At 38.3% G+C, this 23,825-nt stretch overlaps 1 protein-coding gene and 1 long non-coding RNA gene across 2 annotated transcripts; both read left to right on the top strand.

Moving 5' to 3' along the window:
* The first annotated feature begins 252 nt into the window (after positions 1-252).
* LOC108513441 (uncharacterized) lies at positions 253-22,048 on the top strand. The gene is made up of 3 exons (XR_001880915.1): positions 253-555; positions 16,712-16,781; positions 22,006-22,048. It is a non-coding gene; the product is annotated as an uncharacterized LOC108513441 (long non-coding RNA).
* A 57-nt stretch (positions 22,049-22,105) lies between these two features.
* On the top strand, positions 22,106-23,382 carry LOC108513440 (zinc finger protein 322). Its single transcript, XM_017849203.1, is given in 6 exon segments — positions 22,106-22,259; positions 22,261-22,745; positions 22,748-22,906; positions 22,909-23,298; positions 23,301-23,324; positions 23,327-23,382. Coding segments are annotated over 6 exon segments (1,194 nt in total). The 5' UTR covers positions 22,106-22,179.
* Positions 23,383-23,825: the final 443 nt, after the last annotated feature.

The raw sequence follows: 23,825 nt of genomic DNA, 5'->3' as shown, positions 1-23,825 counted from the left end.
AAAACTGTAACATAAACTGCAACGCTGTTGGTGCCGTTTCTTCTTAGACAAGGTGGCAGTGATTGCCTACCCCCACAGCCGGCCTTCCACTGCGCCAGCAAAACCGCCTCCCACCAAAGCGCCGAGGGCTCCCAGAGCGCAGGCGCCCCGGGCCCCGCCCCTTTCCGAAGACTCGGCTCCTATTGGCCCAGGGGCCGGGGTTGAAACGCCCTAATAGCCGGACCGGGGTGATCATGTGACTTGCGGGGGTGGGGATGCGCCGGCCTCTTCCCAGCCAGCTTGAAAGGGTTTGCGTAACCGGCCTTGTGGGCCCTTAAAGCGCTCTGTTAAAGCGCTCTGTGGGCGGCCTGGCCTCAACTCCCTTAGTCTAGGCGCACGAAGGGAGTTGCTCCTAGCTCTCGTCCGTCCCGGGTTCGCTTTTCTTTCCTTCCCGATGCCTGGCTCTTAGATCCACTACCGCAGAGTCTACGGCTGCCAGGAAGCCCAGATTCGAGTGTCCGGAGAGTAACCGGAAGTGCTGTCCCCAGGCCTAGGGGCGGCGCCAGCGGCTGCAGGGTAAGCGCGGCCTGCGGGGCCCAGGGGTGGGATGGATGCGCGGCGGGACCCAAGACCCAGGGCCACAGTCAAGTGGGACCAGCCCCTGTTCCTGGACACTGAGCATGGTCTTGTCCCCCCTGACGGCGGACGGAGGACTGAAAGATGGTCAATGAAAAGTTGAAAGAAGAGAACCTTAGTACGATAGTTCCTAGAGATAATAATAGTAAACACGGCAAGGCACTTTTCAAAGCAATATATATCTTTCATATATATTGAGAAAAAAAGGACGTTGAGTGGATTTTTCTCTTCATCTTCAGTGCAGGAATTAGTTATGTTGCAGTTGAATCTATCTGCAGAAAAATCTGATTTAATCTTCCTATAACCATTTCTTTTTGGAAAACGGAATTACATATAACTGTATATTATATACACTTATCGCGTGCACTTTGGGGTTTGTAGTGGTAGACGAATGGGTCTTTGATCTTAGAAGTTGAGATAATACATACAAAAACAATTAGCAGAAGGAGAAAAAACAAACGAAAAACGAGGCTTAGGGCTTTGTTACGAAGTTGCAGTTAGTAATTATTCAGAAAGACTCCTGACATTTTGTCTAGAGTTAGTCGGAACTGATGGCTACCCGTGGCAGGTACTTCCTGCAGGAGAAACAATGTAAGCAAAGATGGGAAGAGATAAGCTATGGTTGAAGGATGCTCACTAGAATGGAGAGGAAATCAGACCAGTTTTCTAGGCCAGCTCTAGAAAAATTATGAATTATAAATTTCACAAGGTCATCATCTACATTATTGATTTTTCTTCTAGGAGAGGGAAGAATTGAGTGTTGTGAATAGTTCTGGACTAGAGACCTTTTGAAACCAAAAGGAAGATGGTCTTGAGTCTTTCTTGTTATGATAAGTGGCATACCAGGCTCTGTTTCTGTATAAATGTGGATGGGGGCGTGAGGTGGGGCAGGGTGAAAGGAAAGTATGGGAGAAGATATATGGAAAAAGAGAATGGCCCTTTCTTAGCTCCTAAGATAGCAGAGTGGTAAAACTGGGCCCTATCCTACCAACTTAAGGCTATTTTCTACTCCTTTTCAACATGCATGCATATACACGTTAGGCTTGCAGTAATTGCTTTTTGATTGATTTGTAATACAAAGAGGGTAGTATGCCTAATGCTTAGGTAGGCTCTGGAGTCAGAAGATAGGTATTTAGGCTCAAGCCTGTAATCCCAGCACTTTGGGAGGCTGAGACGGGCGGATCACAAGGTCAGGAGATCGAGACCGTCCTCGCTAATATGGTGAAACCCCGTCTCTACTAAAAAATACAAAAAACTAGCCGGGCGAGGTGGCAGGCGCCTGTAGTCCCAGCTACTTGGGAGGCTGAGGCAGGAGAATGGCGTAAACCCGGGGGGCGGAGCTTGCAGTGAGCTGAGATCCGGCCACTGCACTCTAGCCTGGGCGACAGAGCAAGACTCCGTCTCAAAAAAAAAAAAAATAATAATAATAATAATAATTAATAGACTTATTCCTGATATCCGGCGAGGAGAAGATATTACTCCCCTTATCGAAGAAAGTGTAAAAAAAAAAAAAAAAAAAAAAAAAAGATAGGTATTTAAATCCTGACTCTGCTACTTACTGTTTGTAAGTTGTTGGGTGATTATCTAACTGCTGTAAGCATCAGGTTTTCCATCTGTAAGATCCAAACATTGGTATTAATACCTATTTTATAGGATCCTTGGGAGGACTAAATGAGATAATCCATGTAATCCATGAAAAATAAATGAGAAATTTCCAAGCCTAAGGCCTATAAACACCATCTAGTTTTTAAATAATGCTTTACTAACTTTGTCTCTTGGTCCCATATACCGTTTAAGGATAACCATGAACTCTCGAGTTGTATGAATTAGCCTGTCTGCTTGGACTTTTGTTGTGTTCCAGTTTATTCCTTTCACTTCGACCCTAGGCATGAAAGAGTACTAGTCTCTTCCTAGGATGGGGCAAGAGAAGCATCCTAAAGGAGGGTACCCTGGAGCTAAGACTTGAAAGATGTATTTGGGCTTGCTAGATGAACCAGCCAGGGCTACTGGTCTAGTCTGTTATATTGCTACTGGGGGTCCAAGGGTGATGATTGCCTTTTTGTTCTGGTATTTGTTCACACTTTTCATTTATTCAACAAACGTACTCTAGGTACTAGGGATATTACAGTAAGCAAAAGACTAAGTCCTAACCCTGGTAGAAGTTATATTTTAGTAAAAAGACAAACAAATGAACAAATATAAAATGTGTACCACAAAGTTGAATGGTGATAAGTGCTATGGAGAGAAATAAAATGGGATAAAGCAACATAGGCTAAATTTTCGATAAGGTAGTCAGGGTGTGCTGCTTTTTGAGGAAGTAATTTTCAAGCAGAGACTTGAGTCCAATAAAGGAGTAAGCTGCATGGGAAAGAGCATTCTAGGCAGAAGGAACAGGTGCAAAAAGCTCGGAGGTGGCCTGTGAGGCTGAAGATACGCAGAGGTGCCACATTATGTAGGGCAGTAAAAACTTTGAATTTTATTCTGAGTGTGATAGGAAACAGTATTTGAAATTAGGGAAGTGTCATGATCTTTTTTTTTTTTGAGACGGAGTCTTCGCTTTGTCACCCAGGCTGGAGTGCAGTGGCACGATCTCAGCTCACTGCAAGCTCCGCCTCCTGGGTTTACACCGTTTTCCTGCCTCAGCCTCCGGAGTAGCTGGGACTTCAGGCACCTGCCACCATGCCCGGCTAATTTTTTGGTATTTTTTAGTAGAGACGGAGTTTCACTGTGTTAGCCAGGATGGTCTGGATCTCCTGACCTCATGATCCGCCCACCTCGGCCTCCCAAAGTGCTGGGCTTACAGGCGTGAGCCACCGCACCTGGTCTTATGATCTGTTTTGAGGTTTGGCACCCACACTTACTTTTTTAGGTGTTGACATCTAAAAAAAAACTTGGATATAAATAGGAAAATTATTTCCTTATTTATTCAGGTTTTTTTCTTCTTCTTCTTCTTAATGCCCCACACTTCATTGGTTGTTTAGCACAAATAAGACACCTTGGACTGATAACTTTAGGGAATAATGTAAATGATTTGCCTGGCTGTGACAAAACTAAGAATCCTTTATTTTCACTGTATTCTCCTTTTGAGCTTAACAATAGTACAAATTTTAACAGACAAAACCTTTAATGAACCCCCCATCTTACAGCTGTTTTTCTGTATCCCTGCATGTCTTTACTTAATTGTGATTCTGAGTTGGAATTCTTCCTTTTCCTTCTAATATTGCTCCATAAATTTTTTCTAGTTTTTGCATAATCTTCATGTTAATCATTAACTGGACAAATTGTTTTATTAGTTATTTTAAGTGGGTTTTGAACAAGGCTTTGCACAAGAATCAGGCATAGAAAATGGGCTTAATACATGTTAGTGGTTTTGTGCATGTGAAGGTAGAATTAAGAAAATAATAGAATCTACCATTTATTAAGCATCTACTGAGACCTAGACATTGAGCTTAGTACCGGCAGTGTCTTGGTTCGTATAGCAACTCTGTGAGGAAAAAAGAGAAAGTTGAAGTTAAAGGAAATTAAGTTACTTACCACAGCTACAAAGGAGTAGAGTGGGAATTTGAACCAAAATCTGCATACAGAGCTTAAACTGTCAGTATTAACCACCAAAATAAACCAACCTTTAGCCACAATGTTTTTTGAAAACCAAAATAAAATACCTTTTAATTTTGAATAAGTACAGACATACAAAAATTGCAAAATGATACAAAGAACTCCCATATACCCTTCACCCATATGCTCTAAATGTTAACATTTTACCATGTTTGCTTTAGGATTTTGACTCTATTAAACAAACATTTTAGTCTGTTTTGGGCTGCTATAACAGAATACTGTAGACTTGAGTAATTTGTAATGAACAGAAATTTATTGGCTTATGATTCTGGAGATTCGAAAGTCCAAGACAGGGACTGGCATCTAGTGAGAGCCTTCTTGCTGTGTCATTTCATGGCAAAAGGGCAAAGAGAGGGTGAGAGCAAGCAAGAGTGCTCAGAAAGGGACCAAACTCATCTTTTTATGAGGAACTGACTCCTGAAATAATGGCATTAGTCTGTGAGGGTGGTGCCCCTGTTACCCACATACCTCCTATTAATACCCATTTCCCAATGTCACTGCATTGGGGATCAGGTTTCCAATGCATTAACTTTGGAGGACACATTCAAAGCATAGCAATACACATATACGTATATATAGATTTTTTCCTGAACCATTTGAGAGTAAGTTGTAGACATCGTGCCTCTTCTCCAACAGAAGCAATCAGAATCAACATCTCCATATGCATGTACAGTACTACTAGCTACATGCCATCCTTAGGAGAACTGAGAAAACAGTCATTCAGATTCATTTTCTGTGGGGACTTCTTTTCTAGAACCCTGGTTGAGAAAGCCTGTCCTAAATACTCAATTGTATATTTCCTAAAAACGAGGATATTCTCTAGAAATTATCGTTACCATTATCAGAGTCAGGAAATTAACATTCATAGAATAAGTACTATTATCTAATCTCCAGACCTTGTTTGAACTTAGCCAATTGCTCCACTCATGTTGTTTTAAGACAAAAAGAGAAAAATGTTTTTTGTGGGCCAAGATCTAATTCAGCATCAGTCATTTAATTTAATTATAGTATTGTCTCTATTGTGAACATATTTTCAGACTTTATCTTTCATGACTTTGACACTTTTTGAATATTTAGGCCATTTATTTGGTAGTTTCCCTCAGTTTGGGTTTCTCTGATGTTCCCTCGTGATCAGATTCAGGTTAGACATTTTTGGCAAGATACCTCAGAAGTGATGTTATGTTTTTCTCTTTGCATCATATTAGGAGGCACATGATGTTTTATCTCATTACTGGCCATATTCACTTTAGTTGAAGTACCACTTGGTTAAGGTGGCGTCTTCCAGGTTTCTATACTATGAAGTTACTCTTTTTGTATTTATAATTATTAAATATCTAGTGGGGAGATATTTTCAGATTATGTAAATATCTTGATTCTCATAAAATTTTCATCCACTAGATTTTGCACAGTACTCTTGATTGAACATGAAGTTTTTAATTCCATCATTTCTTCTGTATTTAATTGTTTGCTTTTCTAATGCAAAAAAGTTTTCCCTTCTATACACTTTTTTTTAAATGAGTACAAATTCATGGATTCTTATTGTGTGACTAATTTATTACTGTTATTACTTATTTCAGTGTTCTACTTGTTCCAGATTTGTATAGTGGCAGTCCTTCCATCCTGAATTGTGGGTCCTTCTGGCATATTGTACCACTTTTTGAGCACTTCCTTACTTTCTGACACATCAGGATAGTCCAGGCTCATCTTACACTTTCCAAACCCTGGAAACAGCCATTTCTCCAAAGAGTCTTCATTCTTTTCAATGGAGAATAGTATTTAGAAACCCATATCTGAATGCTTGGTATACTCATTACTACTAGGATTTTATTGTTTCCATGACTTCTCAGCAAACATTACTAGGAAAAAAAAAAAAATACACACACATAATTTCACACATACATACATTTCTTTATTCTCTATATAAACCTTAAAATCTTGACTTATACTGATACTTCTAATTCCAGTTAAACACTACAGAGTTGATTCTAGCCTTTCTCTTTTCTATATTTTTAGCCTTCTTCATTGACAATGAGGAATCTAGGTGACATTATCCATAGTATATTTACTTATTTATTCAGTCCTAGGATACACATTAAGTAGTGTACCCTTATCCCGACAGGGGAGAAAACCTCTACTGATTCGAGTTATTTTTATCTTGAGATTGAATATACATAGTCCCAATACTGTGTTACAGAGTTTTTTTTTTTCCTCTTCTGCATAGTTGTTATTTATTTGAAACACAGGTACGTTTGTTTTTATGCTTTTCTCCTCCATCTTGACTATTTAGTTCATTAGTTCATTCATTTATTGAATATGTAAAATATAATTCTAAAAGTAAAAATGTGTGTTGTGTCTTCATATTCTTAGAGAAATATGACTCTTCCTCCTCCACCCAATTGTTTTCCTGTGCCATCAGTTCCATTTTTATCTGCCTTGTAATGATAACCAATCTCATTACTTTCTTGTTTTTTGGGGCAGGTGGAGAAATACATATTTTTATTTCTACTTTCTTACATAAAATACAACATACTTTTTTACAGTTTGCTTTTTAAAATTTGTAATTTATCTTGGAAATCACATCAGTTGATAAAGATGTTCTACATTCTCTTTTACAGTTGCATAGTACTCCATTATATATGGATGTACCATAGGTTATTCACCATTTTTTATGTACAGATATTTAAGTTATTTTAAATATTTTTCCATTACAAACATTACTACAGTGAGTAATATTATGCTTTATATTTTCATGTTATTGGAGTTGAATCTTCAGAGTCCATTTCTAGAAATGGGATTGCTGAGTCAAAAGTAAATGTATATCTAGTTTTGTTACATACTGCCAACATTCCCCTGCGGAAGAGATTGTACCAATATGCATTCTCTCCAGCAACAGAGTTTGTCTGTTTCCTTACAGTGTTGACAACGAAATGCATTGTCATACTTTTTAATGTATGCTGATTTAATTGGTGAGAACTGGTATTTCATGTACTTTTAAAAAATTATTTCATTTTTATATAGACTTACCAATTTGCATTCCCCCCAGCAACATATGAATGTGTCTGTTTCCTTACAGTGTTGACCACAGAATGCATTGTCATACCTTTTAATGTATGCAGATTTAATTGGTGAGAACTGGTATTTTGTGTACATTTAAAAAATTATTTCATTTTTTATAGACTTTACTTTTTAGAGAACTGTTAGGTTCATAGGAAAATTGAGCAAAAAATACCGAGAGTACCCGTATGTCCCCTACCACTCCCTTTACCCTGAAACATGCACATACCACACACACAGCACACACAGCATCCCCCACTGTTAATATCTTCAACAGAGTGATACATTTCTTACAATCAATGAACTTAAGTTGATACATCATTGTCACCCAAACTCCATAGGTTACATTAGGGTTCACTCTTTATGTTGTACATTCTATGGAGTATCTATAATTTTTTTTTTTTTTTTTTTGAGACAGAGTTTCGCTCTTGTTGCCCAGGCTGGAGGGCAGTGGTGCCATCTCTGCTCATTGCAGCCTCTGCCTCCCAGGTTCAAGCAATTCTCTTGCCTCAGCTTCCCTAGTAGCTGGGATTACAGGCTCCTGCCACCAGGCTCAGCTAATTGTTTGTATTTTTAGTAGAGACGGAGTTTCACTATATTGGCCAGGCTGATCTTGAACTCCTGACCTCAGGTGATCCACCCGCCTCAGCCTCCCAAAGTGCTGGGATTGCAGGCGTGAGCCACCACGCCTGGCTTGACTTGCCAATTTTTTAAACTGGTTTGTTTTTTTGTTGAGTTTTAAGGGTATATGTATATTTTTGTATATTTGGGAGATTTTAAAATGTTGGGAATAACAGTCTTTAATCAGATGTGTCTTCTGCAAATATTTTCTCCCAGTCTGTGGCTTGTCTTCTCGTTCTCTAGACGGTTTATTTCATAGAGCAGACATTTTAAATTTTAAAGTCCAGCTTGTCAATTTTCCTCCATGGATCATGCCTTTGATGTTGTATCTAAGAAGTATTGCCAGCACAGGCGTGGTGGCTCACGCCTGTAATCCTAGCACTATTGAAGGCCAAGGTAGGCAGATCACTTGGGCTCAGGAGTTCAATACCAACCTGGGCGACGCGATAAAACCCTTGTCTCTACCAAAAATAGAAAAATATAGCCTGGAATAGTGGCATATGCCTCTGGTCCCAGCTACTCAGGAGGCTGAGGTGTTAGGACCACTTGATTCTGGGAGGCAGAGGTTGCAGTAAGTTGAGATCGCACCACTGCACTCCAGCCTGGGTCACAGAGCGAGACCCCCATCCCAAAAAAATAAAATCATTACTATACCCGAGGTCATCTAGATTTTCTCCTATGTTATCCTCTAGAAGTTTTATAGTTTTGTGTTTTATACTTAGGTATCTGATTCATTTGGGGTTTGTAAATTTTTTTTAATTGAGAAGTAAAATATGTATGTATTTATATGTATACATTGTGGAATAGCTAAGTCAAGCTATTTAACATATATTACCTCACATACCATTTCTTGTGGTGAGAACATAAAATCTACTCTCAGCAATTTTCAAATATGCAGTGTATTTTTATTAGCTGTAGTCACCGTGATGTAGAACTCTAGAACTTACCTAGAGTAGAACTCTAGAACTTACTCCTGTTTAACTGAAATTTTGTATCCTTTGACCAATATCTTCCCAACCCCACTACCTCTCAGCCTCTGGTAGCCACCATTTTACCATCTGTTTCTATCAGACTGTTTTATACTCTATGTAAGTGAGATTATGTGGTATTCATGTTTCTGTGTCTGTCTTATTTCACTTAATGTCCTCCAAGTTCATTTATGTTGATGCAAATGACAGGATTTTCTTCTTCTTTTTTTTTTTTGCATGTAAATGTCTAGTTACTTCAGCGCCATTTGTTGAAAAGACTATCTTTTTCTGCATTGTATCTATTGCCTTTGTTCCTTTATCATAGATCAGCTGATTCTATATATATATGGGTATATTTTTGGACTTTCTTCTGTTCCATTTATCTATTTGTCTGTTCTTTCACCATTACCACACTTTCTTGATTACTGTATCTTTAGTGTTGTAACTTCAAGTAGTATAGTAAGCGTTGAAGTTGGGTAACATCAGCGCTCCAACTTTGTTCTTCCCCTTCAGCATTCAGCTAATCTAGGTCTTTTACCTCTTCATATAAACTTTGTATCAATATGTCAATATTTACAAGATAATTTGCTGGGGTTGTGTTGAATCTATAGTACAAGTTGGGAAGAACTGACTATTTGACAATATTGAATCTTCTTATCCATGGATGTGGAATATCCGTCCATTTATTTAGTTCTCTTTTTTATTTCTTTTATTAGAGTTTTAAAATTTTCTTTGCATAAATTATGAACATATTTGGTTAGATTTATACTTAAGGTGTTTCATTTTTTAGAGTGTTAATGTAAATGGTATTATGTTTTTAATTTCAAATTTCACTTGTTTATTGCTGGTATAGAGGAAAATAAATGATTTGTGTATTTACCCTGTATTGTGCAACCTTAACTGTAATCACTTCTTAGTTCCAGGAGTTTTTTGTTGATGATTTTTTCAGATTTTTACATATGTGATCATGTCACTTACAAAGACAGTTTTATTTCTTCTTTCCTAATCTGTATGCCTTTTATTTATTTTTCTTGTCTTACAGCATTATCTGTCTGTTCCAGTATGATGTTGAAAAGCAGTGGTGAGAGAGAACATTCTTACCTTGTTTCTGATGTTAGCTGAAAGCTTCTAAGTTTTCACCATTAAGTATGATGTTAGCAATGGTTTTCTTGTAGATGTTGTTACCAACTTGAAGAAGTTTCTCTCTATTCCTAATAATGTCATGTATTTTAATTTGCGTTTCTCTAATTATGAGATTGAACAGCTTCTCATATGTTTAAGGGACATTGTTATATTTTTTGTGTGTGAGAATTGTCTTTTGCTTATTTTTGTATCAGATTTTTATTTTCCGTCAATTTTTAAGAGATATTTATATATTAGGTATATTGTTCCTGTATCTCAAATATTGTTACAAATATTTTATCTCAGTTTGCCCATTGACTGTTGACTTTATTTTTTTTTTAATATGTATAAAATGTTTTTGGCCGGCACGGTGGCTTGCTCCTGTAATCCCAGCACTTTGGGAGGCTGAGGCGGGCAGATCACCTGAGGTCGTAAGTTCGAGATCAACCTGACCAACATGGAGAAAGCCCGTCTCTACTAAAAATACAAAATTACCTGGGCATGGTGGCTCATGCCTGCATTCCCAGCTACTCAGGAGGTTGAGGCGGGAGAATCACTTGAACTCAGGAGGCAGAGAGTGCAGTGAGCCAAGATCACACATTGCACTCCAGTCTGGGCAACAAGAGTGAAACTCAGTCTCAAAAAAATAAAATAAAATAAAATAGAAAAAAGAAAACTTTTAAAAAAGTTTTATTTTAGTCAAATGATTAGTCTTACAGATAGAAAATTTTTGGTACCCTAAGATTAAAGTAGAATTTACTTTAGTTTTCTTGTAGTATCTTATCGTTTCCATGTATACATTTAGATCCCTAACCAATTGGGAGTTTATATTGGTGTGTGGTATGAGATATAAATCAAATTGTACCTATTTTCATGTGGCTACCTTGATGTTTTACCATCGTTTATTAAAAAGTCCATTTTTGCCCTGGTGATTTGAGATGTCATCTTTATTGCATACTAAATTTCTATATGTGTTTGTGTCTATTTCTGGATTTTCTATTCTATTTGTCTCTTTATCTAATTGTGTTTCGAAACTCTGTTGTTTTAATATTAGAAGCTTTAGAGTTTATTTTAATGTCTCATGGGTTTAGTTACCCTTCATAGTCTGTCTTTTCATTGCTTCCTGGCTGTCCTTGTTGGTCTTTTCAAAGTGAACTTGAGTAGCAACTGTATAGCTTAGGCATTGGAGATTTTTCTGTAAAGGACCAGAAAGTATTTTATTTAGGCTTTGGTGGCTATCTGGTCTCTATTGTAACTACTCAATTCTGCCTTTCAATACATGAATGAATAAGTATGACCCTATTTCAGTAAAATTTTATTTGAAAAAAACATGTGGCAGGCCAGAATTGGCCTATGGGCCGTAGTTTGCCACTCCTTAGTCTGGTTTCATAAATAAGCTTATTATTTTTATTGAGATTGCATTGTTTATAAATCTTAGGAGGGAACATCTTCATAATATTGAATTGTTCTATACAACAAAGGATGTCCTTCCATTTTTTCAAGTCTATTTTTGGGTCTCAGGAGGGAGAAGGTTTTCCTATGGTTTATTTGGCATGGCTATTTTTTATTTATTTCTAAGTAGTCTTATATTGCTGCTGTTATACAAAGGTTGTTCTCTATCATTGTGTGTTCCAATTAGTTATTATTTATGTTTATTTTAAAAACTGGTGGTTTCTATGTGGTGAATTTTATATCCTGCTACCATACTGAATTCCTTTATCATTTGAGTTAGTTTTAGCATTGGTCTTTTGTAGGGTTTTCTAATTATACTATTAAATCACCTCCAATAGAGATAGTTTTACTTCTTTCACACCTCTAATTGATTTTTCTAATTGCATTGATTAATACTTCCAGGTCAGTGACTGAAAAGAGGAATATTGGCCATCCTTGCCTTGTTCCTGATCTTAGTAAAATTTTATAGTTTTCTAACTTAAGGTATTAGATGAAAGAATGTATGTTTTATGATATTAAAAGGAAGTATCTGTTAATTCCCACTTTCTTGAGTGTTTTTATCCAGAATAGATGCTGATTTCTGTTGCAAGTTCTTTCACCGTCTATGGATATAATTACATTATTTTTCTCCATAGGTCTGTATGGGGCATTATATTTAGTGGATTTCCTCATATTGAAAGATAGTCTAATTTTGAACCAATTTTGCAAAACATTCCACTTGGTCATAGTATATTATTTTCTTAATGTGGTGTCGATTTTTATAGTATTTCTCACATTAATAAAAAACGTTAGCCAGGCATGGTGGTATGTATCTATAGTCCCAGCTGTTCAGGAGGCTGAGCCGGGAGAATTGCTTGAGCCTAGGAGTTTGAGGCTACAGTGGGCTATGATTGTGCCACTCTTCTCCAGCCCGGGCATCAGAGCAAGACCCCAACTCTTTAAAAAAAAAAAAAAAAAAGGCAGTATTGGACATTAATAGTTTTATACTCTCTTCATCAGTTTAGTTATCAGTGCTATTTTGTTTCACAAAATAATTAGGAAGTTGTTCTTTGTTTTCAGTGCTCTGGAAAATATGTATGAAGCATTGTATTTATTTGGTCTGTGTAGGTTTGTAGAATTCTTTTGTGAAACAATGTGGGCCTAGTGCTTTTTGTGGAATGGTTCCTTTATAACTTTTTCTGTTTATTCTCTGCAAATTGGTGTTTTAAAACTTTGTCTTCAATGGAGTCAACTCTAATAAATTATGTTTCATAAAGAAACACTTATTTCATAGTTAATCATATTTATTTATATAGAGATTTGCAAAGTGGTTTCCTGTATGTGTGTTTTTTCTGTTTGGTGGTTTTTCTTCCTTGTCATTTCTTATTTTGTAAATGTGTGCTTTCTCCCTTTTTTTCTTCTTTAAGTTACCTAGTGGTTTATCTGTTTCTTTAAGTTTTACAAAATAAGTATGATTTTGATTTATCATTAGATTTACTGTTTTTGTGTTCTGTAGTTCATTGATTTCTCCTTTTATCTATTTTTGTTACTATTTTGATTTTTTTTCCCATTTAAAAAAATGATAGAGACAGGATCTTGCTATGTTGCCCTTGAACTGGTCTTGAACTCCTGGGCTCAATTGAAATTTATTTTTCTATTAGCTTTTGATCTAAGAATTTAACTTGTTCAGTTTAAGTCTTCTGTTTTTATTGATTAAAGAAATATAGGCATAAACTGCTTTAAATTGATCCCATAGATTGTAATATGTAATATTTTCAATTATGAATACTTAGAAATTTTATTAAATTTTCATTGCCCTTTTACTGAAGAGTTTTCAATGGTTTATTTTCCCCCCATTTGAAAGGACCTTTTGTTATTTGATATTTTAATAAATTTCTAGTTTTGCTGCAGATTGTTTCTTATAATGTTTATGAGAATTAATGATGCTTTCTTTGTTACATAATATATGACAGATTTTTGTGGATGATTCCTGTGTGGTTGAAAAGAATGTGTACTTATCATGGCATACAGTTTAATATAAATAAGATTTACTTATTAATTAGGTTATTTAGGCCTTCTGCATCATTACTTCTTCTTGGTCCAGTTTGTATGTCTTTTATTGAGAGTGGTATATTAAGCTTTCCTATTATTAATACTTTATCTCTGTTTCTTTGTACCTGTGTCTCTGTTTTTCCTTTGTAAATGTGCCTGCTCTTTAATGTGATACATAGATAACCATGACTTTAGTGTAATTTAGAAAGTATTATTATGTTTAATGCTTTTGGCTTGAACTCTGCTTTGCCTGATATCAGGATCAAAAGCTCTACTTTTATTGTTTCTGTTTGCCTAGTGTTCCTTTTCCCACCTGCTTACTTTTAGCCTGCCTGAATCACTTTGGTTTAGGTGTCTTTTGTATTTAGCATACAGTTAGGTCTTGCTTGTGAGCCAAAATGAAAATCTCTTTTAATAGGTGTGTTAAGCTCACTTATATTTATTGATATAGTTGATGTTTGGTTTTAACAATGTCATACTATTTATTATAACTGTTTTATTACGTGTTTTTCTACATGATAGGTTTTCATAGCTCTTTCGTGACTTTCTTTTTTGAATGTTTGATTTTTGTTACATTAGCTACTTTCGTACTCAGATTTATTTTATTTTATTTTATTTTTTTGAGGTGGAGTTTTGCTCCTGTTGCCCAGGCTATAGTGCAATGGCATGATCTCGGCTCACCGCAACCTCTGCCTCCTGAGTTCACATGATTCTGCTGCCTCAGCCTCCCAAGTAGCTGGGATTACAGGCATGCACCACCACGCCTGGCTAATTTTGTATTTTTAGTAGAAACAGAGTTTCTCCATGTTGGTCAGGCTGGTCTTGAACTCCCAACCTCAGATGATCCGCCTGCCTCGGCCTCCCAAAGTGCTGGGATTACAGGCATGAGCTACTGCACTCGTCCATACTTAGATCTTTTTTAATGCCTTTAGTCCATTAAAAAATAAATTTCTATATTTAACCTTTAATTATTTGGTTTTAAGGTTTTAAAATTTTCTTTTCTAAAAGGCCATTTTAGCTTCAGATGATTTTTTAGTTTAATAGTATCTTTTAACTCTCACCTGCCATTAATACAACATAGTAATCCCACCTTATTCGTGGGGGATATGTTCCAGGACTCCTGGTGTATACCTGAAACTACAGATAGTATTGAACCCTAAATGGTGTTTTTTGTTTGTTTGTTTGTTTGTTTGTTTTACATATTTGTGATAAAGTTTTTTGTACTTAGAGTGGGTTTTTCTTTCTGGCAATAAATTTTAGGTCAATCTTGCCCACTGCCAGCTCTCTTCTCTTTACCCCACATTCTCAGATTGTCCTTGCTCTCACTGATAGCTTATGGCTAGAATGTGAGAGATAGCTATATGGGATTTGGTGACAGTGTGGGCTTTGTATAGTACATTTGTTCATCTTTTTGTTACTGCTTTTAAAGGATGTATTGAGAAATTTGGATTTCTGTAGCCACCATTATCCCCTCTGACTGTGTTTTATTACCACGTTCTTTATATTTCTTCTAGAGATATTTTCCTTTTTTTTTCTTCATATTTAAGTCAGTTTTCTGTCCATTGACTTCCATGGCCAATTTTAAATAATTGGTGTGCAAACACTGCATGTTCTCACTTATAAGTGGGAGCCGAACAATCCGAACATAGACACGGGGAGGGGAACAACACACACTGGGACTGTAGCAAGGTGCGGGGGCAGGGAGAACATCAGGAAAAATAGCTAATGCATGCTGGGCTTAATAACTAGGTGATGGGGTGATAGGTACAGCATACGTTTGCATAGGCACACGTTTACGTATGTAGCAAACCTGCACATCCCGCATAGGTACCCTGGAACTTAAAATAAGAATAAATAAATAAATGATGTGGAAGCTTATAGGTTTTCTGAAAAGTCTCAGTTGACAATTATGTTTTACAGCTTCCCTCACTTCTGTATTTAGGGCTACGTTGAGTTTAGGCCCCAGGATACTGAAGAGGACCAAAAGGAAAAAAAAAAAGGGAAGTAAAATCACTGCTAGTTGAATGGCATTTAAAATTCTGGTCTTTCCTGACTTGCATGCTATGTGCTTTTCAGAGTTGTCAAATAACTGGACCATGCATTCTGTCCAGATTTAGTAGTTGGGTTCAGTAGGATAACATTGGTGACATGTGTTTACTCCATCTCACCTGGAACTAGAGCCATAAAACATGTCATTTTAATACTAGCAGCTATGAGCTAAGTGTCATAGAGACCCTCAGCTGTATGGCCCTATATGCTGCCTGGGTCCAAGTAGTTCCATTTTTGCGTCTGATCCTCAGTAGCAGGAAGGTTGTTGAGGGAAATGAAAGTCCCGTTAACCTAAGGATAAGGCAAGTTAAAACTTCTAGAGAAACATCAATGGCTAATTGTGGACTCTTTAACTTCTTTTTGTGCCCCTAATTGACCACCTCCTGGGTTGTTTGTGGTTGAAATATAAAGCAACTTAGGGTGTTACAAATTTTGAATAACCAAAATTGTGACAATTACGTGGGTTCCAGTGGTAGTAAGGTGGTAATTTTGTTATAATCACAAAAATACTTTGTAGTCTCTATTATACTTTGGATCAGGACAGCCTGAGTTCATGTGGGGAAGATAATGGCTTAGTGTTTTCTTTTTTTTTTTTTTTTTTTTTTTTGAGACAGAGTCTCGCTCTGTTGCCCAGGCTGGAGTGCGGTGGCCGGATCTCAGCTCACTGCAAGCTCCGCCTCCCGGGTTTACGCCATTCTCCTGCCTCAGCCTCCCGAGTAGCTGGGACTACAAGCACCCGCCACCTCGCCCGGCTAGTTTTTTATATTTTTTAGTACAGACGGGGTTTCACCGGGTTAGCCAGGATGGTCTCGATCTCCTGACCTTGTGATCCGCCTGTCTTGGCCTCCCAAAGTGCTGGGATTACAGGCTTGAGCCACCGCGCCCGGCCACTTAGTGTTTTCAAGATACCACTGAGATTTAGTGTTAGAAGCCCTTTGCTGCAGTGTTGTTATAGTTACAAAGGAAGCCATAGATTGTGCAGATGGGTTATAGATTCTGACTAAGGAGTCATATAGGATGATTTAAGACTCTACAGAATTGAATTTAAGGGATTAGATAAGAAAACCCATCTGTTCTTTTTAACTGTAGTTTACCCATTGTTAAGTCCTTTGAGTGTAAATGACCTAGTGCTAAATTCTCTCATTTATGGCTTTTTATCCTTTTCTTGTCTTTGTGTTTTACAGAATGCTATCTTCCCTGAGAAGTCGAATTCTCAGGATCAGGAATGCATGTTTTCTTCTGTCTGGATTCTAGGTAAGCTACAGTTACTTCAGTATTTTGAAGTGTCCCTTCTCTTTCCCAGTCTCCATCTCATCAGAGTACCTCCCATTCTTTGTGACATTCAGTCCTTTTGTCAGACAAGGAGAGAAATAGAATTTCAATGAGAATTCATTCATGCACTTAGCAGATGCTTGTTAAGCACCAACTTTGTACCTGGCATTACTTTATATGGTAGAGAAAGATCATCAAACGAAACAGATATGCTTGTCATATTTTAGCAATAGACAATAAACTGAATAAAGTGAATTATGTAGTCTGTTAGAAGGGTTTGAGTGCCATGAAGAAAAGTAAAACAGAAAAGGGGAATAGTGAATGCTGGGGCATGAAGACTATTCACAACTTTTAAACAGAGTGATTAGGAAAGGCCTTCCTCAGAAATGACATCTGAAAAAATAGTCTTTGAAGGAATTAAGAGAAATTCATGCACACATCTGGAAGAAGAAAGCTGTAGGCAGAAGAAAGAAAGCGCAAAGGCCCTAAGGGGAGTATGTCTGGATGAGGAACAGCTAGGAAGCCATTACAGCTGGATTAGAACATGCAAAGAGAAGAATAATATAAAAGGGTGTCAGAGAGGCAGTGACAGGCTAGCAGGGCAGCTCAAGTGGACCTGTTGGGCTATTGTGAAAGTAAGAAATAAAGAGTGGTTTGGACGAGAATGTAACAACAGAAGCTGTTGAGAAGTGGTTCGACTCTGGATGTGTTTTGAAATGGAGCCAACAAATTTGTTGATGGCTTGATTGTGAGGTATGAGAAAGAAGAGTGCAGGATGACTCCAAGGTTTTAGCCTGAAGAAATAAAGGATGAATTTGCCATTAACTGAGATGAAGCAGGCGATAGGTGCAGTAGATCTGGCATCCAGCCCCAGTGTAAGTCCTTTGCTCACTTCCTTTGACTATAAGGCAAAAGCAGATACTTGCCATTTAGCTCTGTAAACTCAATTTAGTAAAAGAAAATAGGAGTAATGCTTGTGATACTTTAGGCTTTGAGGATTGTGATTGTGACAGTGACAGAGTATACTCTGGTCTTATAGTCTAAGGAGTTCTGTGATACTGTGAAAGTCACCTGAAAGATGTAATTTGGACCAAAAAAAGTAATTTCTAGGACAATTCATAGATCATAGAGATATGCTCAAATATTTGTGAAGGGGGCCTGCCCCTCCACACCTGTGGGTATTTCTCACAAGGTAGAGATGAGAGACTGAGAAAAGATAAGACACAGAGACAAAGTATAGAGGAAGAAAAGTGGGCCCAGGGGACCGGAGCTCAGCAAGTGAGGACCTGCACCGGCACTGGTATCTGAGTTCCCTCAGTATTTATTGATCACTGTCTCTACTATCTTGGTGAGGGGGATGTGGCAGGACTGTAGGGCAATGATAGGGAGAGGGTCAGCAGGAAAACATGTGAGCAGAGGACTCTGTTATAAATAAGTTTAAGGAAAGGTGGTGTGCCTGGATGTGCACATAGGCCAGATTTGTGTTTGACTTTACACAGACATCTCGGTGCAGTAAAGAACATTATTGCCGCCAGCATGTCTCACCTCCAGCCATAAGGCGGTTTTCTCCTATCTCACTAAATAGAATGTACAATTGGGTTTTACACCGAGACATTCCATTCCCAGGGACGAGCAGGAGACAGATGCCTTCCTCTTATCTCAACTGCAAAGAGGCCTTCTTCTTTCACTAATGCTCCTCAGCACAGACCCTTTACAGGTGTTGGGTTGGGGGACAGTAAGGTCTCTCCCTTCCCACGAGGCCATATCTCAGGCTGTCTCAGTGAGGAGAAACCTCGGACAATACGCAGGCTTTCTTGGGCAGCGGTCCCTGCGGCCTTCCACAGTGCATTGTGTCCCTGGGTACTCGAGAATGGAGAATAGCGATGACTTTTACCAAGCATACTGCCTGCAAACACATTTTTACCAAGGCACATCCTGCACAGCCCTAAATCCCTTAAACCTTGAGTCAATACAGCACATGTTTCTGCGAGCAGAGTTGGGGCTAGAGTTACAGATTAACAGCATCTCAAGGCAGAATAATTTTTCTTAGTACAGATCAAAATGGAGTTTCTGATGTCTTCCTTTTTCTACATAGACACAGTAACAGTCTGATCTCTCTTTCCGCCACATATTTGAAATGTAGAATTTTAATCACTGTATTTAGCATAAACATGTCTGTTTTGTTTAGCTTGTCTGCTTCAGTTTTGACTTCCCTATTCTTGTTAGCCTTGCAGTGCATTTTTCTCCCATTATGTCCCTCTGTGGTCACAATACTACATTTCTTGTGGATCTGTGTTTTGACTCTGAAGAAACTGCACTACTCCCACCTCATTCAGTTCTTTCTCCTATCCCTTTAAATTTTAGAACAGTTCTGAGTTGACATTTGAAATCTTGGTATATCTTTTTATATTTATAAATAACTTTTACTTCAATAAAAGTAAGTAAAAGTAGCAGCCTCTGTGCCTTTCGCAAGGAAAGCATACAGATTGCTGAATGGAAATTGGAAAACTGTGGTTAACAAATTGATGAAACAGAATGTTATCTATCACCTTATTACCCACAGGTAACCATGTTACTACCATGTCTTTTAGATCCTTTTGACTTCCTGTTTTCTGTGAGTGCAAGTGTTATTTGTGTTCTGGTCGCATTACACTTAGTAATTTGCTGTATTCGGTGAGCTTTAATATCATTTCCTTTACAAATAGGCTCCAATCTAATATCTAGTTTCTTGGATACTGGACCTTTTTGATAATTTAAGGAACTGTGTACCTTCTCCCCAGAAAAGTACACATATACTGAACATTTTGCAGTCAGTTTCAAAGGTTTCAAAAATTACCTAGGAGTCTGTGGATGCCAAGTAAGAACTCCTCTTCTAGGTTTGAGTACCTACTGTGTGCCAGGCACTGTTCTAAGTGCTGGGGAAGCAACTGTGAATGAAGTGAGCCAAAAATCCTGTCTTTTAGGGGCTTACATTCTATGGAGAAAAAATCAAAAAGGAGAGGAGTAGTGTTTGTGTGAGTCAGCTGGGATGGAGGTGTGGTACAGTTTAGAACAGGGCAGTTGGAAATGACTTCACTGAGAATATGCCAGTTGAGCAAAGATCTGAATGAGGTGAGAGAGAGAGAGCCTTGAAGATTCCTGGAGGAAGAGCCCTTCAGCCAGGAAGAGATACCAAGGCTAAAGACCCTGAAATGGGAGTGAGTCTGTCTTATTTGAACAACAGCAAAAACTCAGGGTGACTGGAGTGCAATGAGTAAGTAGAGGAAGAGCAGAGAAATGGATCGGAGTAGTAACTAGGAGTCAGATTTCTTAAGAGCTTGTAGGTTTCTAACAGGAGTGGTTTTGGTGGAGTAATGAGGGTTGAATGTTTAATTGGTGTATGTTCCAGAAATCTTGGAATACAAAAATTGGAGACAATGAACAGGTTTATTTATTTCAAAGAGTTTTACTGCAGAGAGGAACAGAGAAATGGGAGAACAGCCTGAGTGTGAAGCAGTTGAGAGGCTTTTCTTGTAGATTGTGCTTTTGTTTTTGAGAAGAGAAATAATATTGGAATGGTCCAATAGGAAGGAATAAATTGATAATGCAGGAAAGGGAGGGTGGAATTGCTAGAGTGATGTCCTTGTGAACAAAGGAGGGGGGTATACAGATGGAAAGGCTATCTTTAGGTTGAGCAAGGGAAGTTTGCCATTTATGGTAGTGGAAGGAAAGATGCAGTATATGACCACACTTAAAAGAGGTTGTTTGACGTGGTGGGAGCATGTGGAAAGGATTTTGGTTTTGTGTATGCAGTGTTGTTTTGCTTGCTTGCTTCCATTTTCTTAGTAAAATAGGAAGCAAGATTATCAGGTCATACTCTTTAGGTGATGGATGGGGGGTTCTGAATGTATGAGGGAGAGGTTCAAACATATGAAAAGATCACTGAAGAGAGTTAAGTGTGAAGGATATGGAAAATGGCTTCTTTTCTTCCTTTTATTTCTGTTCTTTAGTCTATTTTTGGTAGTTGATAAATGCATTGACTCATTACTCCCTCTGAACTCTCTTGAATCAACCTAACTTTTTTAAAGATACTTGATCCTTTAGGCATTTCTGTATGTGTGCATACCTCTAAACTACAGAATGAGGAGGAAAACAACTTTTACAGCTTTTCACCATGTGAAGAAACACCTGTTATAAATCTATGTTCCAAGCCTAGACTTTTATCTATAATCAGTCAGGATTTTTCTTTTTGAGCAAGTTATGTGCTTATATAATCATATCAAAGCAGAATCTTAAGCCCAAGCCCCTTTGTCATAATAATAGTGATAGTAAGAGCCAAAACAGAGGGCTTACCAGGAGATTCGTAGTGATTTAATGTTCCACGGGACCATGTAAGGTAGTTTCTATTATTAATCCACTTTACAGATGAGGAAACGAAGCACACAGTGGTTAAGAAACTTGCCTAATATCACCACTAAGAAGATAGAGTCATAGAAACCTTACTTTTCTCTCTGGTCACTGGGAATTCTAATGATTATTAACTACTTTCTTCCAAGCTTTCTGCAGAAAGGACTCCAGAGATACTCATTGACGGTCCCTTTTGATTTGCTTTCTTCATGAGCAGGCATAATAATTATTAGTCTTGTCTTGATTTCTCAGCTGAAGCAAAGAAAGATGAAGAGCTCTTGTTTTAAAATTACCCAGATTCATAGAGGAAAGAGTTCTTACTTGTAGTTTCCCATATGTATTGCCGATCAGTTTTATATTAGCAAAGAGGAAAAGCAAATAACTGATTTCACGCCATATAAAACCTAGAAGACTTAGGGCCTCTGATACAGAGTTTGTCTTTTCTGCAGTGATTTTAATTTTGAGAATTATTTTCTTAGTTGTAGGAATATAAATAATATTTCTACTTTGTCTCACNTCTGTTAAAGCGCTCTGTGGGCGGCCTGGCCTCAACTCCCTTAGTCTAGGCGCACGAAGGGAGTTGCTCCTAGCTCTCGTCCGTCCCGGGTTCGCTTTTCTTTCCTTCCCGATGCCTGGCTCTTAGATCCACTACCGCAGAGTCTACGGCTGCCAGGAAGCCCAGATTCGAGTGTCCGGAGAGTAACCGGAAGTGCTGTCCCCAGGCCTAGGGGCGGCGCCAGCGGCTGCAGGAATGCTATCTTCCCTGAGAAGTCGAATTCTCAGGATCAGGAATGCATGTTTTCTTCTGTCTGGATTCTAGGGTTGGAAATACCAAGTAAGGAATTAACATATATGATGCTGGAAACTTGTAGAGGCTCATGACTGAAAGGCCTGAAATAGATGTATCTTCCAAGTTTTATCAAGAAAATGACTGTGAGGGCAATGATGGGTCAAGAAGACCAGTGGAAAACTCCCTAGGAGAGAGCCATAGAAAATGTACACTTCAGAAGAGAGATGTAATCAGAGAACTCAAAAAAGGAAAATATATAATGTATGCCCTCAGAAGGGTAAAAGATTTTATTCATGTGCATGAGATTACTCAAATAGATGGTCATATATACCAGTGCCTTGAATGCAAGCAAAACTTCTGTGAAAACTTAGCTCTTATTATGTGTGAGAGAACCCATACTGGGGAGAAACCTTATAAATGTGATATGTGTGAGAAAACCTTTGTCCAAAGCTCAGATCTTATTTCACACCAGAGGATCCATAATTACGAGAAACCTTATAAATGTAGCAAATGTGAGAAGAGCTTTTGGCACCACTTAGCGCTTTCAGGACATCAGAGAACACACGCAGGTAAAAAATTCTATACATGTGACATTTGTGGCAAGAATTTTGGTCAGAGTTCTGATCTGCTCGTCCACCAGCGAAGCCATACTGGTGAGAAACCGTATCTATGTAGTGAGTGTGACAAATGCTTCAGTAGAAGTACAAACCTCATAAGGCACCGAAGAACTCACACAGGTGAGAAACCATTTAAGTGTCTCGAGTGTGAAAAGCTTTCAGTGGGAAATCAGATCTTATTAGCCACCAGAGAACTCACACTGGGGAAAGGCCCTACAAATGTAATAAGTGTGAGAAAAGTTACCGACACCGTTCAGCCTTCATTGTACATAAAAGAGTTCATACTGGGGAGAAGCCCTATAAGTGTGGTGCCTGTGAAAATGCTTTGGCCAGAAATCAGACCTTATCGTACACCAGAGAGTCCACACAGGTGAGAAGCCGTATAAATGCCTGGAATGTATGAGAAGTTTTACTCGGAGTGCCAACCTAATTAGGCACCAGGCAACTCACACTCACACTTTTAAATGCCTTGAGTATGAGAAAAGTTTTAACTGTAGCTCAGATCTTATTGTACATCAGAGAATTCACATGGAAGAGAAACCACATCAGTGGTCTACGTGTGAGAGTGGCTTCCTCCTAGGTATGGACTTTGTTGCCCAACAGAAAATGAGAACTCAAACAGAGGAGCTACACTACAAATACACTGTATGTGATAAAAGCTTCCACCAGAACTCAGCCCTTCTTCAACATCAGACAGTACACATTGGTGAAAACCATTTATCTGTAATGTGAGTGAAAAGGTCTTGAGCTTAGCCCTCCCCATGCATCAGAAGCCTCACAGATGTCTTGACCAGGCAGGAAGCTGTAATACCAATATTAAAATTATTTACGTATCAGAGAACTCATTAAGATGAAGACAAATCTCAGACTTTGCTCAGAGCTCAGAATTCAGTGGGGACCAGAGAGCCTGCAATTGGAAGTAGGAGAAATTATTTGCCCAGAGAGCTGCCCTCACAGAACACCTCATCCTCGCTCCAATGAGAAAACTTCAGATGCCCAGAGTTTTGAAAACTTTCTGAGCTCAAATTTGATCACTCACAAGAGGATTCATACAAGTGGGAAACCTTACAAATGCCCTGAGAGCTTTCTAGCAATGCTCAACCCTTCTCGTTATAAGAGAATTCACACCGGAGAACAACTTTTAAATGCCTTCAGTGTCAGTCGTGCTGCAGACAGTATGAACATCTCATTGGATCTCAGAAAACCCACCCTGGGGAGAAGCCCCAGCAAGTG

Source organism: Rhinopithecus bieti, unplaced genomic scaffold (assembly GCF_001698545.2).
Source record: "Rhinopithecus bieti isolate Rb0 unplaced genomic scaffold, ASM169854v2 scaffold_32760, whole genome shotgun sequence".
Lineage (NCBI taxonomy): Eukaryota > Metazoa > Chordata > Mammalia > Primates > Cercopithecidae > Rhinopithecus > Rhinopithecus bieti.
Note: the sequence above shows the minus strand (reverse complement) of the source record. Positions and strands in the feature narration are given on the sequence as shown.